General features: G+C 38.8%; 1 protein-coding gene across 8 annotated transcripts in view; it reads left to right on the forward strand.

Annotated features, from left to right (window-relative positions):
• Positions 1 to 15,733, forward strand: part of LOC107839091 (protein DDB_G0276689) — a 105,309-nt gene that overhangs the window by 19,803 nt on the left and 69,773 nt on the right. For 6 of the 8 annotated variants that reach the window (XR_007044141.1, XR_007044142.1, XM_047395808.1 and 3 more), the window contains 9 exons: positions 419 to 709; positions 945 to 1,112; positions 1,230 to 1,445; positions 2,170 to 2,264; positions 3,015 to 3,186; positions 9,356 to 9,780; positions 10,404 to 10,527; positions 12,455 to 12,550; positions 12,673 to 12,744. Coding sequence is in view for 6 of the 8 variants with exons in the window: in XM_047395808.1 (XP_047251764.1) it covers positions 419 to 709; positions 945 to 1,112; positions 1,230 to 1,445; positions 2,170 to 2,264; positions 3,015 to 3,186; positions 9,356 to 9,780; positions 10,404 to 10,527; positions 12,455 to 12,550; positions 12,673 to 12,744 (1,659 nt within the window). In the remaining 2 variants the exon portion in view is untranslated. The remainder of the gene's footprint in view (positions 1 to 418; positions 710 to 944; positions 1,113 to 1,229; positions 1,446 to 2,169; positions 2,265 to 3,014; positions 3,187 to 9,355; positions 9,781 to 10,403; positions 10,528 to 12,454; positions 12,551 to 12,672; positions 12,745 to 15,733) is intronic. The other 2 variants (XM_047395810.1, XM_047395809.1) reach the window with 1 other exon arrangement.

Genomic DNA, 15,733 nt, shown 5'->3' on the forward strand with positions numbered 1-15,733 from the left:
AGAGTCGAGTTTTTCTCTATTGAGGAATAGCCTCTGGTCACTTATTTTCTTTTGGTGCACAGACAAGGTTCCTAGTTGTGTATAATGGGTTGATTTGTAGAAAATCAAATTTGTAAATTCTTTACCTTTTGGTTTATCCCTTGTATCCGTCCAACTCGTCCATGTTTAGGAATGAAATACATTTACCTTATACAAAAAGAAAACATGGGTCGATCTTTTGCCCTTCTCCACTTACATACTAGTTTTTATCAGCGGCAGGGTTCGAGCACGTGATATGCGCCTAGCTGACACATAATTTCCTGTGCCCTTACCACTAGAAGAAAGCTCTAGGGGCACAACCCACATACTTGTTTTTGAAAATGCATAATAATACGCTCTTAGTAAGTGGAATGAATGCTGACCTCTTGAGTATTTACAGGTTATTCATGATGAAATGCTCTTGGAAGAGATTGAGAGTGTCAAAGCTACTGAAAGTGATCAGATTCCTCTACCTCTCCGGCGTCTCCAAAAATTTATCCGAGAACTGAATTCTGAGACAACTGTAAACGGGACAAATTCATTGCCAGAAACTGTTATTACTTCTTGCATGAGAGAAATGTACCAGTATGCTCGTGTTCGTGGCGTGCATGTACTGGAATGTGTCATGGACACTGCCCTGACTGCTGTGAGAAAGGAGGAACTGCAAGAAGCTAGTGATGTACTCTTCACAGTAAACCTTTTTGTGCCTATATTCAGAAACCCAGTTATAAACTAGATTTTCTTTTGGTTCGAGCATAACAATGGCACATTCTGATACTTATTTAAAAAAAAAAAAAAAACGAAAAGAAAAAAGAATGTCACTTTTTGACACCAACTCCCTTCTTATTTTATTTTTAGTCGGCAATGAATTACGTCACTTCCATCCTTTTTGCTAATAAAAACTTTCTTATCCTTTTCTATTTTAGATTCTTTTGCTGTTGCCCCGGCTCCAACCTCTTCTAGCCGTCCTTGGTTGGGATCTATTGTCTAGTAAAACGGGTTTAAGAAGGAAATTGATGCAGCTTCTGTGGACAAGTAAATCACAATCTCTTCGTCTGGAAGGCTCTCCACATTATGGGAACAGATCAGATGAGGTAGTTCCCGTGCTTCTGTTATTTAGAGATGGATCAGGCTGCTTTTGCCACCTTTTTCCCCTTCCCTCCTAATGTTTTCTCTGCAAGTTGCATTATGTTCTTCCTTTATTTTGGCAGGTGTCCTGTGTTGAGCATCTCTGTGATCTCCTGTGTTATCAGCTTGATCTTGCTTATTTTGTAGCATGTGTGAATTCTGGCAAGTCATGGAGTTTGAAGTCTTCGCTGGTGTTGTCTGGAAAAGAGTTCATGCAGCAAGGAAATGAAGATGTGCAATGGGATCCCTTTGTTGAAAATTTTGTTCTCGAAAGATTATCTGTACAGAGTCCTTTGCGGGTAAACTCTATGCTGTCCTTCCACAGCTTGTTTTATGTCCCACCTGTTCAGTTATTTTATGTACTTGATCAGTTGTTCATTTCTATATAGTTTGCTTCTTATCTTTTAAACAATGTCTTTTACAAACAAATTTGGATTGAGCATTTCATTGAAATGCATTTGCATTTACTCAGTACCTTAATTACTTGCCTGCCATTGAGGCCGAGGTTGCATCTGCAGGTTGTGTGTATGGATTGTATGATACTATTGGAAAGAAGATGATCAAGTTAAGTGTTACCTCTCTTCTTAATATAACATTATCCATGAATTTCTAAAGATTCATTACGATTTGAGTGGGCATAGTTTGTCCAGAGATGAGGTGGAAGAGTGCTAACTGGTACATGTTGGCATGCCTCCCTAGAAAGATCATATACCACCTAAATTCACCAGAAAACTAGAAACAAGTAGAACTAATCCGAGACCCAGAAATTTAAGTTTAAGATCATCAAAGTATTTTTGGTAAATGATTGCACAGATACTTCTCTGTTCTCCTCCCTCCCTCTCCTTCTGCTCTCTCTCTCTCTCTCTCTCTCTCTCTCTCTCTCTGCTTCTATTATGAGTTTGCTTTTCATATATCTTAAAATGGTATCTTTTTTGCATTTACCTGCTACATAGTAATTGCTTATTTGATTGTTCAGTTTCTTGCTTCATTATATTTTGGACTATAATTTTTGTTATCTTCTAGGTATTGTTTGATGTGGTCCCAAGCATTAAGTTTCAAGATGCCATTGAACTGATCAGCATGCAGCCGATTACTTCCAATCTAGCAGCCTGGAGGAGGTGTGTTGACTTACTCTTTTGCAATGTGTTGTTGTCTTTGGGGCCAATTTTGATGTGTATGTTGAAAGACTTTAATTGAATAAATAAAAGTATGTTCTCTCTAACAACATAAGATTTTAGATGAGACATCACACAATTCAACATGGTATTAGAGCCAGATCCATCCCAATTCTTTGTTTACCCGATATTGGCCCCCCATTATGCTGTCCATGCTCTAATTGGCAGGCCTGGATGTGTGAGGGGCGTTGAGTTCTTTCCCCATCGGTTGTGAAATGGAACTTTGGTCTCCTTCTGTGCTCTTGGCAATCCTCACCTCATGAGCTAGCTTTGAGGTTGGGTTAGGTCAAAGGTCCATTTTCTTATCAATTTACATCATGCATATAGATACTTTGGATTCGATTGAATATTGGGCAGGTTGGTAAAGTTATTATATACTGAGGCTTGTGTCAAGATAGACTGCTGTAGTAGCACAACCCCCTTCGGGTGTGCACTTCCCGGACCCTCCTTGAATGTGGGATGCTTTGAGCACTGAGCTTCCCTTTAGAGTTATTATATAGCTGCTGTGCTTGTATGTCAATGCATTACTTCTGGCAGATGGAGCTTATATTAATGTCCTTAATGTTACAACATGATTATTCAAAATGCTATGTTTGTTAACATGGGATTAGACTCTTCAAAGGCTTACATGTGTATGGATAAAGTAGGTTAACTTCTTACGATTTCTGTTTATTCCATATGTATTTTTGGTAGGATGGAAGACATTGAACTCATGCACATGCGTTATGCTTTGGAATCTGCTGTCCTTGCACTTGGAGCGATGGAAAAGAATATAGGGGAGGGAGTAGGAAACGACCAAATCAATATGTGCTACCTGAAAGATCTGAAGAACCATCTTGATGCCATCAACAACATTTTCCGCAAGGTGTCTCCTATTTGAAAATTTCTTATGTAGTTTCTGTGTGTTGTTTTTCTTGCTCTGTCCTTGTCTTCTGTCTTTATGTTGCAAGATCATATTCAGTTATAAATGTTAGTGAGTTTTATAGTTTGATGAAAACATGACCTTGTCTGCAAAGACCATGGCAATAAGTTGGTAAAGAACTTTTAAACTTCAATCTCATTAATGAAGTAAAGAAAAATACGAAAGTATAATGCTTGTCTTTGATTTGTTGCATAGTTCTGCTTCTGAATGTTCAACTGGTTAGGATGCTGGTTAACTCCTTACTGTATCTATTAGGTAGCCATGTATGTCAAATAGGTGATGTCTGCAGATGTTAATTGGGGATTGGGCTAACATCCCTCACAACGGACAGCCCATCTAAGCAAGTAATTTAAGTTGAGTTAACCTGGATGACAAACCATGTGATGTCCTTTCTTTGTCCTTTTGGTTTGGCTTCCGTCAGTGTTTTAATTCAAAGAAGGTATAGGGTTTTAATTTAAAGAAGGTAAAATGAAGGGTTTAGGCTATTTGGATTGTCAAAAGAAAGGGAAAGAATGAGCAGAAAATATGTTGTGATTATCCAGAGCAGTGTATATACGCTTGGAAATGAGGACAAACTAGCAGCAGAAAGAGAAACCTCTGAAATCCTTAGGCCCTCTGCCTTCCTATATTATGAACTCTGGGAAAAACTAGACTCTCCCAGAGATAGTTAACCAATACAAACACTGGGAGGAGTGTATGAGTGAGGGGAAAATGTGGCTAAATGGCTGAATGTGGCTGATTTTCAGGAAAAAGTGACTTACCTGGTGTAGTTATGTGGTGGAGGGGAGGCCTCCTTTTAGGCTAGCGAAGAAGTTGAAATAACTCAAAGCAGACATAAGGGTGTGGAATAAAGAGATATTTGGGAGGGTAGAGGTGAAGATGAGAGAGATTATGAATGAAGTTGGGGAGTTGGAGAGGGTAGAAGCGGGGAGGGAGCTAGATGAGAGGGAGAAAGAAAGAAAAGAAGTGTTGAAAAGCGAGTTAGCTTGATTGGCTTTGGCTCAGGAGGTTAGCTGGAGGCAAAAATTGGGAGCATTATGGTTGAAGGAGGGGGACTCTAATACAAAATTCTTTCACAGGTTGACGCTAACAAATAGAATGAGGAACTTCATAGAATCAGTGGAGGTTAATGGGGTGAGCCTTATGGGGAAAGAGGAAGTAGAGGGGGCAGTTGTAGATTATTATGATAATTTTTTAAAGAGGAAGTAGAGTGGAGGCCTATCTTTGTGTGTGTGGGGGGGGGGGGGGGGGGGGAGAGTGGTTGGAGAGGGCATTCGAGGAAGAGGACGTGAAAAGAGCGGTGGAGTGTTGTGCTGGTGACAAAGCTCCATGGTTGCACTTTTGCTTTTTTTTTTTTTCATCACTGCTGGAATACAGTCAAAACCAATGTGATGGATTCTATTCCTAAGTTCCAAATAATGGCGAATTCGTGAAAAGTTTGAATGCCTCGTTCATTGTCATTATCTCTAAATGGGAGGGTGCTATGAGCATGAAGGACCATAGACCTATTAGTTTAGTGGGAAATTTTTACAAGATTTTTTCGAAGGTGCATTCTAGTAGACTTAAGCGTGTTGGATGAGACGGTTTCTACTTCACAGAATGCTTTTGTGGAGGGCAAACATATTTTGGATGCAGTGTTGGTGGCTAATGAAGTGGTGAATTCTAGGGGAAAGCAAGGAGCATCAGGTGTTTTGTGCAAACTTGTTCTGGAAAAGGCATACAATCATGTGAATTGGAAATTCTTAAGATTCCGTTGTGCTTCAAATGGGTTTTGGGGAGAAGTTGAAGAAATGGATCTACTTTTGCATTTCTTCAGTGAGATCTTCCGTGTAGGTGAATGGTAATCCATGCGGGGTCTTGGGAGCTCGAGGGGTTTGAGAAAGGGGACCCTATATCATCGATGTTGTTTATTTTAGTTATGGAAGCCCCCGAGTAAGGTGATGGATAAAGCTGATTTGGTAGGCTACTTGATGGGCTTTCATTCAATGGTTGAGGGAGTAGGGGCAAATCAATGTCTCATTTGTTGTTTGTGGATGATACCTTTGTGTTTTGTGATGCAGTTGTGTCCCAACTAGATTATCTAGGCCAAGTCCTCACTTGGTATCAGGCGGTGTTATGACTTAAAATCAATTTGAGTAAGTGTGAGATATATCCTGTTGGGGAGGTGAATGATATTGGATTAATTGCTCGAGTTTTTAATTGTAGGGTTAGGGGCTTATCCGATCATATATTTTGGAGTACTATTAGGTGCTTCACACATGGATCAGTGGAATCCAGTTATTCAGAGGGTCGAGAAAAGACAAGCAAGGTGGCGGAAAAGATTTTTATCCAAGGGTGGGAAGGAAGTGCACCCATTCCTCACCTACTACTTGTCTTTGTTTCTTGCGCCAACCTCTGGTCATTGAAAAGTTGGAAAAAATCTGGAGAAATTTCATTTGGGATGTGGTGGACGGGGCAAAGAAGTTCCATTTGGTCCGGTGGGAGGTTGTCACATCTGCCAAATAATGGGGAGGTTTGGGAGTTAAAGATTTAAAAATCTTTAATAAAGCTTTATTGGCAAATGGATGTGGAGGTTCGAGAAGGAGGTACAAGCAATGAATATGGGATTAAGGATGGGGGTTGGAGAACCAGAGAAATTGTTTTGCCTTTCGGGTGTGATTTGTGGAGAAATATTATGAAGGGATGGGTTTATTTTGTAGAAAATATCTCATTCAAGGTCGGAGATGGGAGGAGAGTAAATTTTTGAGGGCATAAATGGTGTGGGAATATAATTTTAAAAGATGAATTCCAGTGTTTGTATAGAATATCTTGTCAACAAGACATGACGATTCAACAAATTAGAAGGATATAAGGTGGAGAGACTTTTTGGGATTTGAGTTTTGGAAGAGATTTTCAGGATTGGGAAGTGAGCGAGTTCCAAAGATTGATAGACTTACTCCATAGGCAAATCAATCTGGTGGATAATCCCGATGTATGGTGGTGGCACCTTGGAAGTCATTGAGTGTTCTCTGTGAAGTCTTTCGATGAGAAAATTCTGGTTAGAGAAGAGTTTGAGTTCCCATGTAATGTTATATGGACTCCAAGTGCCCCGAGGAAGGTATGCTTTTTTACTTGGCTAGCCACTAGAAGGGTGATTTTGACAGCGGAAAAACGTAGAAAGCAAAAGGTTGTCTGCGTTAGTTGGTTCATGTGCAAGGAGACGGGCCAGGACATGAATCACCTTCTTCTACATTGCGGGCTTTCCTAGAGATTATGGTGGGATATGTTCAGATGGTTTCACACTTCTTTTGTAATGCCAAGAATTGTGAAAGATCCTGATGCTTATTTGGAAGAGTAGAGAGGAAGGAGAAGACAAAAGGCTCGGAACATGGTTTCGATTGCATTAATGTGGGTAGTTTGGGGGGGGGGAGGGAGCAGAAATAAGAGAGCTTTTGAAGGTGTAGAGTTGAGTTTCTTGCAGTTGAGGAGTAGCCTCTGCTGCCTTATTTTCTTTTGGTGTAAACAAAAAAGTTCCTTGGTTTAGAGGATTGGATGGATTTTGTCGAGAATCATATCTTGTAGAGTCTGATCTTTTGGTATAACCTGTGTAAACGTCCGTTTAGGTCATGTTTATGAATGAAAATGCTTTTACTTGATCCAAAAATAAAAATGAATGAGGGGAGTCCAGTATGTGTGTGGGTTATATAGCGAAAAGAGGAGGAAATGATTCCATGGAGAACTGTGCTATTCCAACTCTTGAGGATTTATCATGAGTTGTTGACTAGTATGAGATTTGGATTTTCTCTAGTTGGGAGGGCGGGGAAAATGTGCCGTTATCTCCTTTTCTTCCCATTACTAGACTACTGAGCAAGATGCAGAAGAATCTGTAGGTAGAACTGCTGCCTTCTCTGCTATTTCTTCCTGTTTGGCCATGACACACTTCAGTTTCTGATGCTGACCTTTCTCCAGCTAAGATGCAGTAAATTTGTTCACATTTGGGCTGAACATTAACATCAGTTATATGAGGCTATGAAAAATTAAGAATGTTAGCGGACTATCAGGAATGTCGACTCAGTAGCCGTTTGGCTTATTTCGTGCATTGATTTATATCAAAATTAAGGCGAGGATGAGGTCATACAGAGGTAGAAAAAGCAATTTGCTAAGTGGATATATCATATTATGTTGCTGAGAAGTTGCAGGCACCCATTAATTTCCTGTTCATATGTGGATTGGGAGAAGACGAGAAAGAAGAGAGAACACTGCTTGATTTTCTCTAAGCTATTGGGGTCAAAGCAACTAAAACATGTTTTAAGAAGGGGAAGAGATCAATGATACATAATTACAGGAGGTAGTTTGGTCCTATCCTACAATCAACAACAACAACATACCCAGCATATTTCCACAAAGTGGGGTGTGGGGAGGGTAAGTGTACACAGTCTATACCACTACCTTAGAGTTGAGATGGAGAGCCTGTTTCCGATAGAGCCCCGGCTCAAGACACTATCCTATAGTTAAGATTCTATAATTTTTACAGCATTCTAACACTGTTTAAGTTGGTTCATACAAATCATATGTATCAAGTTTGCTATATATAACATGTTCTGGGACTGGCAAGGAACTGAGTGAACATCTACAATCTGATTAATTGACCTCATGAACTTTATGACAATGTCTCATGGGGTTATCTTTTCTGAGGAGATGATAATCATTTTCTCTTTGTTCGGTAATTTGATGTAATGTGAGGTGCAGCCTGCCCGTTACACAGGTTCCATTAGGGCATAGTTTCAATGTATTTAGTAGTTGCTTGATCCATATGAGTTTACAGGTAGCATTTCAATAGCTCGATATCTGCTTTGCACTTGATCTTGCAATTACATCTTGTTTCTTACTTCTCGAATATTTACAAGATTCTAACACTCCTCCTTAAGTTGGTTCATACAAATCATATAGACCAAGTTTTCTACATGTATAACATGTTCTGGGATCAACTTCTCCAGTTCCCGGGAAAAAAGTTATGGGATTGACAAGGAACTTGGGTCCCATTTGTTTTCATTGAGATTAAGACATTTGAATCTTAATGCACATCCGAGCTATTAAGATATTGTCTGCGGCGATCAAATTCTTGGTGGGAATCGTCAACTCAAATACTGCATGATTAAGACGGTTTGTTTTTCAACATCAATGTGTCGAATTTATTTATTTTTAAACATAATAAATATGCAATTCAAATTTTAAAAGTAATTCAACATTAGAAAAAATGTATAAATCTAACAAAATTAAATCATTGTTTGACTAAAATAATGAAATGTATATGTTCGGTAGTGATGTTAAAAGGTTTGTAGTGGTGGTGGTGGTAATGGTTGGCGCTAGCGGCTAGTACATGGTGGAGGTGATTGGTGTTTTAGTGACTGGCGCGATAACAGTGGTTGGTAGTGGTAGTTGTGATGGTGGAGTTGGTTGATGTTAATAGTTGGCGGTGTTGTGGTGGTGGCTGAAAAATATATGGTGGTTGATGATGGTGTTGGTGGTAGTTGGCGGCGGTGCTAGTTGTGACGGTGGAGGTGGTTGGTTGTAAAAGTTAGTTGCGGTGGTGGTAGTGGCTGATAGTGGTGGCGGAGGTGGCGACAATGGTGGTGGTGGGAGTTGATATAACTATAATGATGAAGGTGGTAGGAGTTGATATAACTATAAAATATAAACTAATGGGTTAAGTTTTATATTTTAAAAACATTTGAAATCACAATTTGAAATTCTAAATCCTACTTTTACGAGAATTTGGGATTTGAAATCATGTTTTGGAATTTAAGTGGAAATTTTGTGCAGATTTCATAAACAAACACTTTTGAAATCAAAACTTGAAATCAGGCTCCCAAATTCTACTGCCAAACGTCTACTTATTAATATCTTTCTCCCAATTGAGTGAAGGTGGGAGTGTAAACAACTTTCATTGAATGATTTGTGACATCATTGCAACAGCAGAAATTTATTTTCGTGTGGCTGTGGTTTGATTTTTGGTCTCTAAATTTGGAGGAAGGTTTTCTGAAGTTTGCTATTTTTGTCTTGCCCCTTCCATTTATTTTAATTAGTCCTTGTATTACAAATAAAACAAGGATGCTTTTCCATGCAATCACAGATATTGATGGTGAACATAATCATCTCTCTTCTGCATATGGATGATCTCTCTCTCAATTTGACACCTTGTGCTTCATCAAGCAGCTCATCTGGATCATCCAATATCTCTAAGGAGCAAAAATTTGAGGATGAAACTCAAGATGGACGAAATAAGACTGTTGTAATGTTTATAGGGCAACTATTGAATATTTTACAGCAGTATCTACCATCTTCAAACTCGGAGAAGGGAAATAATTGGGAAGTAAACATGTCTGCTGGAATTAAAGAAGCCATAGAATGGAGAATTATGAATGCCAAAAGGTTTATTGAGGATTGGGAATGGCGTTTGTCAATTTTGCAGTGCCTTCTGCCTCTCTCTGAAAGACAGTGGAGATGGAGGGAGGCTCTTACTATACTACGTGCAGCCCCATCAAAACTGCTAAACCTGTAAGTATTTGTGTTTCTACATATGATGCATATAATTTTGAAATGTCCTTTTATCTGGATAATGAGTCAAAAACCTTTAAAATGGGTTGTGTTATAGAGCGAAACCTTATTTAATGTTTTGAGTTGGATATTTGTATTCTGTGCGTGCCATTTTGCTATTATCATTACATTTAGAACCCAAGTTGAGAGTGGGTATTCCAAATTCAGGTCTAGGAATAGTCTGAATTCCAAAATTCGTTATAGCATATACCAGTCCTAGGAAGGACAGGCAGACTTCGGATTTTGATTTTATAGATTTTAGATTTACTTTAGACGGTCCAATGGGTTATACATATAAAGTGAGTTTTTAAGAGTTTTTAAGTAAAAACGGGATTTGGCTCTAAGCTATTAGGTTCTGCCAAATTTGTAAGTAGAACTTTAGTTCTGCCCCGAGGAAAGAGTTACATGGTAGATATCTGATTCCATCACAACTTTGATTCCATTGCATTCCGCTTGTACGTGTAATCAGGACTGTAGGTTTAAGTGCTAAATTAGGTTATCAAACTACCCTTAACCTGCGTATACCAATAGATTTTAAGCCAACTTTTAGTTTCAGCAATATTTTTTCAATTGTGTTAATGCAGCTGTATGCAAAAGGCAAAGTATGATATTGGAGAAGAGGCTGTCACCCGTTTCTCTTTGCCTCCAGAAGACAAAGCTACACTAGAGCTGGCTGAATGGGTAGATAGCGCCTTCGGAAGAGCATCTGTATGTTCCTTATCAGCTGATTGTATGTGTATCAATTGATATCCTGTGCAGAACTTCTATGTCTTTTACATATATTTTCTAATGTCTCCCGAAAATGTTTGTATTAAGCAAGCAAATTGAACATTCAAGGGTGTTGGCATAGTCGTCAATGAAGTTGGTTGAGAATCATGAGGTCTCATCCTCATCCGCTGAGGCAAAAATTACTAGGTGATGCCAATCTCTCCAAGCCTTGGTGGATAGAGAGTTACCAAGTATCTGTGTTGGTGGGAGATAGCAGGTACCTCCTGAAATTAGTCGCACAAGTCGAGGTGTGCGCAAGCTGACTTGAACACAACAGTTTTAAGAAGAGAAATTTAAGCAAGTTGATACTGGACTTCCTTTTAAGACCACCTTCCTAAAACTGATGCTAAATTGACCAATTTGTGATTATGAGATACGAAGTTTTCTGTGTCTGTCAAGCAGGTTATTCCCCAGCAGTGTTACAGCAGTTTACTGTACAAGGACCCATTAGAATTTGATTCTTGCAATATTGTGCCTTCTTAATTTGTTTTTGTTTGCAAAAATAAATAAAAAATTATGGATCACTTAGGTCTTTTTAAAAAAAAAATAATTTAAAATGGCCATAGGCCTGTTCTATTGAAATAATGGATCATTTAGGTCTGGGGGGGTTTCCAGTGTCGTTTTTTCTTTGGAAATATGGTTAAAAGATAGTGCCAACATACCATATTATATATAGGGACAAATAATGAGCCTGTAAGAGAGAAAACAGTTTTATTAAGATTAGGTTACTTATGTTTTACAATTTATTTGAGCATGTATGAGTTCTCTAATCGCTTTAGCTTTTAGATGAGCTGATCACACAGTTTATTATCGCTGCCACCTTTCACAAAAAATAACTTCCAAGTATTTTGCCTATAAAAAGAATTAGGCCGTCATGTGAGGAGGAATTGAAAATGTGGTTAATTGAAAGTGTACCCTCTCTAATCACTTTAACTGTTAGATGAGGTAATTGTACAATTCAATTATTTTTATCACTGTCATCATCATTATTATTTGACAGCCATTACAACCACAAAAAATTGGCTTCAATTCTGTACTAGTTGTTCTACTATATGAATCCCAATATTTACTGCACTCCTTTTGGGCCTAGTTCTTTCAGGACTCTGACCAACAACAGTGTACAAGTATTATAAGTTTCCATGTTGGATTTCATGTTCGATCTGATATGAATCCCGGAAGTGATGCTTTTAGTCATTTCAGAACTGCGTTCAATAGACTCTTGTGGTTCGGCCCTTCCTCGGACTACGTGCATAGCGGGAGCTTTAGTGCACCGAGCTGCTCCGTTTGTTTGCATGGATTATTAGACTTCAGTTTTGTGAGCTTAGGATTCTTGATATGATATGCTCTTCATGTGGTGAACATCTTGTAAGTTCCTGAAGTTTAGAGTTAAAGGGATTGACTATTCTTTTCAACTTGGATAACGGGTGATGGGTGTTGAAATGTTTAATCATCTTTGTCTAAAAGTTTAAATTGTTAGAGAGAACACAATTTTGTTTATTTAATCAGTTCTTTCAACAGGCTGCCTTACATGCAATCTAATTTTTTTTAATGGGCCATGCTTGTGGAAATTCTTTTTGATAGTGGGTAGCGGTGAGACTCACAGTCAGGACTTACTGACCGATACGGATAAATATCAATTTAATAAGGATTTTTTACAATATCACGAATTTCTATTTTATCGTCTATTGCAGATATATTTGTCTTGACGCAATCCTCTCAGATAATCCTATTTAATTTTGCTGCATGGTGTTTGTGTGTTTGTTGAATGAGGATGGTTGTCAACTAAGGGAACTTATTTTATGCATAGTGAAGGCAACTTTCAGCGTGTAGACATTTTTAAAATATATTTGTCATTATCTTTTGTCAGGTTGAAGATGCTGTTTGCCGGGCTGCTGATGGAACTTCTCCGGTCCAAGAATTGGATTTCTCTTCTTTACGTGCTCAGCTAGGTCCTCTACCAGCTGTAAGACACCCTATTCATCTTCTGTCTCTTTTCCCCATTTTCATGTTTCTATGCATGTCAACATGCCTATTCATTTTTCATGGATGAAATTTTATGCTGACAAGTTTGTCTTTTCTTTTAAGATTCTCCTGTGCATTGATATAGCTGCAACTTTGGCAAAATCTTCAAACATATCCTGGAAGTTGTTAAGCCAGGTATGTACCACAACTGTGCTTGGAATTGCATAGTTTAATTTGTTGCAGTTCTACGATTGCTTTTATTCTAGATCGGTCATCATTTCTATGTTTTTGCTGTTTCTTGATTTCTTGGATGGGATTGGCTTCCATGAATATCATGGTGATCGTGGAGTGTCTTTCCTAGTGAACGTAACCCGATTCACCAATGACTCATGTCTGGTGATCCTTTGTCTTGACATGGAGTAGTTTGATTTAACTGTTTGTTGCATATAGTGGGCTTGATTGTCTATTTAACTTTAAATAGCTTGATCTATTTGCGTTCAGTTTATTCTTGATTGGTACATGTGAAAAGAAAAACAGTTTTGCTTCTACAAGTTCTTGATTAAGGTTCAACAAAAAGAAATCGTGTCTCTCTTGTTGGCCTTTTTTTTTGATCAGGTAAATAGTTTCATTAATCACAGGGACAAAATCGGCTGTATACAAGAAGTATTCCAAAAAGTAAAGAACCTACAGCACGACATGGTTCTCTACAAAAGACACCCACTCCTCTATACAACTTGGCACTATATGGGTGTACCAAAAATAGATAAAGGACCGGAGGCTACTCCTCAGGACCTCAACTACCCAAAAGTCATTTCTATCCCTTCAAAGGCCCTCCTATTTTTTTCTCACTCCTAACGATCCACATCAAAGCTAAAGGGACAACATTCCAAACTCTGCACTTTCTCCTGCTTTTTCCAGATTTCCAGCAAGACAACGTATCCTTCACAGATCTAGGCATCACCCAAGACATACCAAACCAGCTAACCATATGCCACGACAGTCTCGAAGTTAGGTTGCAATGTAGTAGAAGATGATCAACATCTTCACCCGTCTCCTTGCATAAGAAATACCGGCTAATGCATATGAACTTTCTTTTCCTAAGGTTTTCCGCCATCAAAATCATTCCTCTAGCAGCTAACCATGAGAAAAAGCACACCTTTCTTGGCACCTTAGGAACCCAAATCGACTTTACGGGGAAAGCCTCACCTCTCTCACCAAAAGCTTCTCATAGAAGGACTTGACAGAAAAAACCCAATTATTGCCCAACTTCCATTTCAGAGTATCGGGTCTATCAATTGGCTCGCGATGCTGATGAAGTAGAGCTAGTAACCTATGAAACTCATTATCCTCCCAGTCTTTGAAGATTCCTCCTAAATCTCAAATCCCAAAACGATTCTTCCCCTTGTAACCCCCTAATATGACGGACTACCGCCTTCCTCTGACAAGAAAAACTATAAAAGCTCGGGAACTCATCTTTTAGTATCACATCTCCACACTATTTGTTTTTCCAAAAACTCTCCTCCCGTCCCCTGCCCTGGATGAGATGTTAACCTCAAAATCAACCCATCCCTTCATGATATTCCTCCACACTCCACACCCAAATGGCATAATGATACCATTAGTTCTCCACCCCCCTTCCATCAGCCCATATTTTTCTACTATCACCCCTCTCCATAAAGAATGTACCCCTACCTCGAGTCTCCACAACCATTTCCAGCAAAGCTCTATTAAATACCCTCAAATATTTGAGTACCAACCCTCCCCAATTTTTAGTAGTAGACACTTTCTCCCATCGGACCAAATGAATTTTTCTTGTCCCATTTGCTGAATCCCAAGGAACCTTTCTTTGGAGCCTTTCCAATTTTCCTGTAATGCTGGTAGGAGCATGAAACAAAGACATAAGGTATGTGGGGATGCTCGATAATGTGCTCTTGATAAGCACTTCTTTCTTTCCTTTGGACAAGTATCTTTTTTGCCAACCAGCAAGCCTCTTCTCTACCCCCTCAAGAATTGGATTCCATACATTAATGTCTTTATTTGAGGCCCCCCAGGGGTAAACCCAAATAAGTGGTAGGTAGATCCCCTACACGTCACTGCCAAACCTGTGCAAGCAAATCAATGTTGTCGAAGCAGTTGATGTATCATAAGATGCTGCAGATCTACTCCTTGAAATTGAAACTTTTGGGTCCGTAAGACCTGCCTATGTTGGACTTTGGCTTTTGGATGACTATTCACTTCACTAGGCAATGGAAAATACTTTCAGATGGCTCACATGGTTTTGGAATGATCCTAGAGTTTGAGCTTTTCCATAGAGAAACTTTTATGAGAACCAACCCCCATTTCCAACAACAAACTAATTTAGGAGAAGTGACTCTCTACCTATTGATGCGTAAAAGTTCATAAATTTGATTACCACAATGCCGATAATACATATGACAGAAGTTTATAAAATTTGTTATTACAGGACTATCAGGCCAGAATATCAGGCTTTAGTTTTATTACCAGGAGTTTATTCGCCCTTAATGGATTTCTTTAAAAAGTTCTCAGTACTCCTCAAGTTAAATGTCGTATCTACCAAGTTTTTTTGGATTACTTGGAAACAAGTAACTTGCTGCTCTTGCAGCCAGGATGTGAGCAAGTTCTAATTTCATGAAGGGTCTGTAAGTAAATTCCACAGCCAATTTCTCCTTGATAAAGTTTCACCAACTTCAACATGCTTTTTTCTTATCGCCTTGGACTGGAAATATTCGACCTTACTCGGTCGATTCCGTTTGATAAGTTTAATTTTATTGATGTGTGTCACTGAAAAGCTGGAAGTAGTGTATATCCAAAATGTATGAGTTATTACAGAGAATGTAATCAAATCAGAAAGTCAAGCAGGGCTTCCACCTGTAACAACATTTGCCATTGCCATGTTGCACCAAAAATTGAAGCAGAATATACACTTGTGTTGAGTTGCAGTACATTATCATTCTTGTCTTCGAAAATGCTAGTGTTCCTTTCTTTCTAATTAACCCTACATATGGCTCCAGGAATGGTGTACCAGGTAGGAAGGAGTGCTTTAGTTATTCCATTTCTTTGTCATGCAAGCTGAAACTCCGAGAAAGATCTAGGTATACAACAAAGACCCAAAATGTTGAATACCAAATTCTACAGTTAACTAGAAATTTTCAATGAACGAAGA

The sequence above is a fragment of the Capsicum annuum genome, chromosome 8 (assembly GCF_002878395.1).
Source record: "Capsicum annuum cultivar UCD-10X-F1 chromosome 8, UCD10Xv1.1, whole genome shotgun sequence".
NCBI classification, from domain to species: Eukaryota; Viridiplantae; Streptophyta; class Magnoliopsida; order Solanales; family Solanaceae; genus Capsicum; species Capsicum annuum.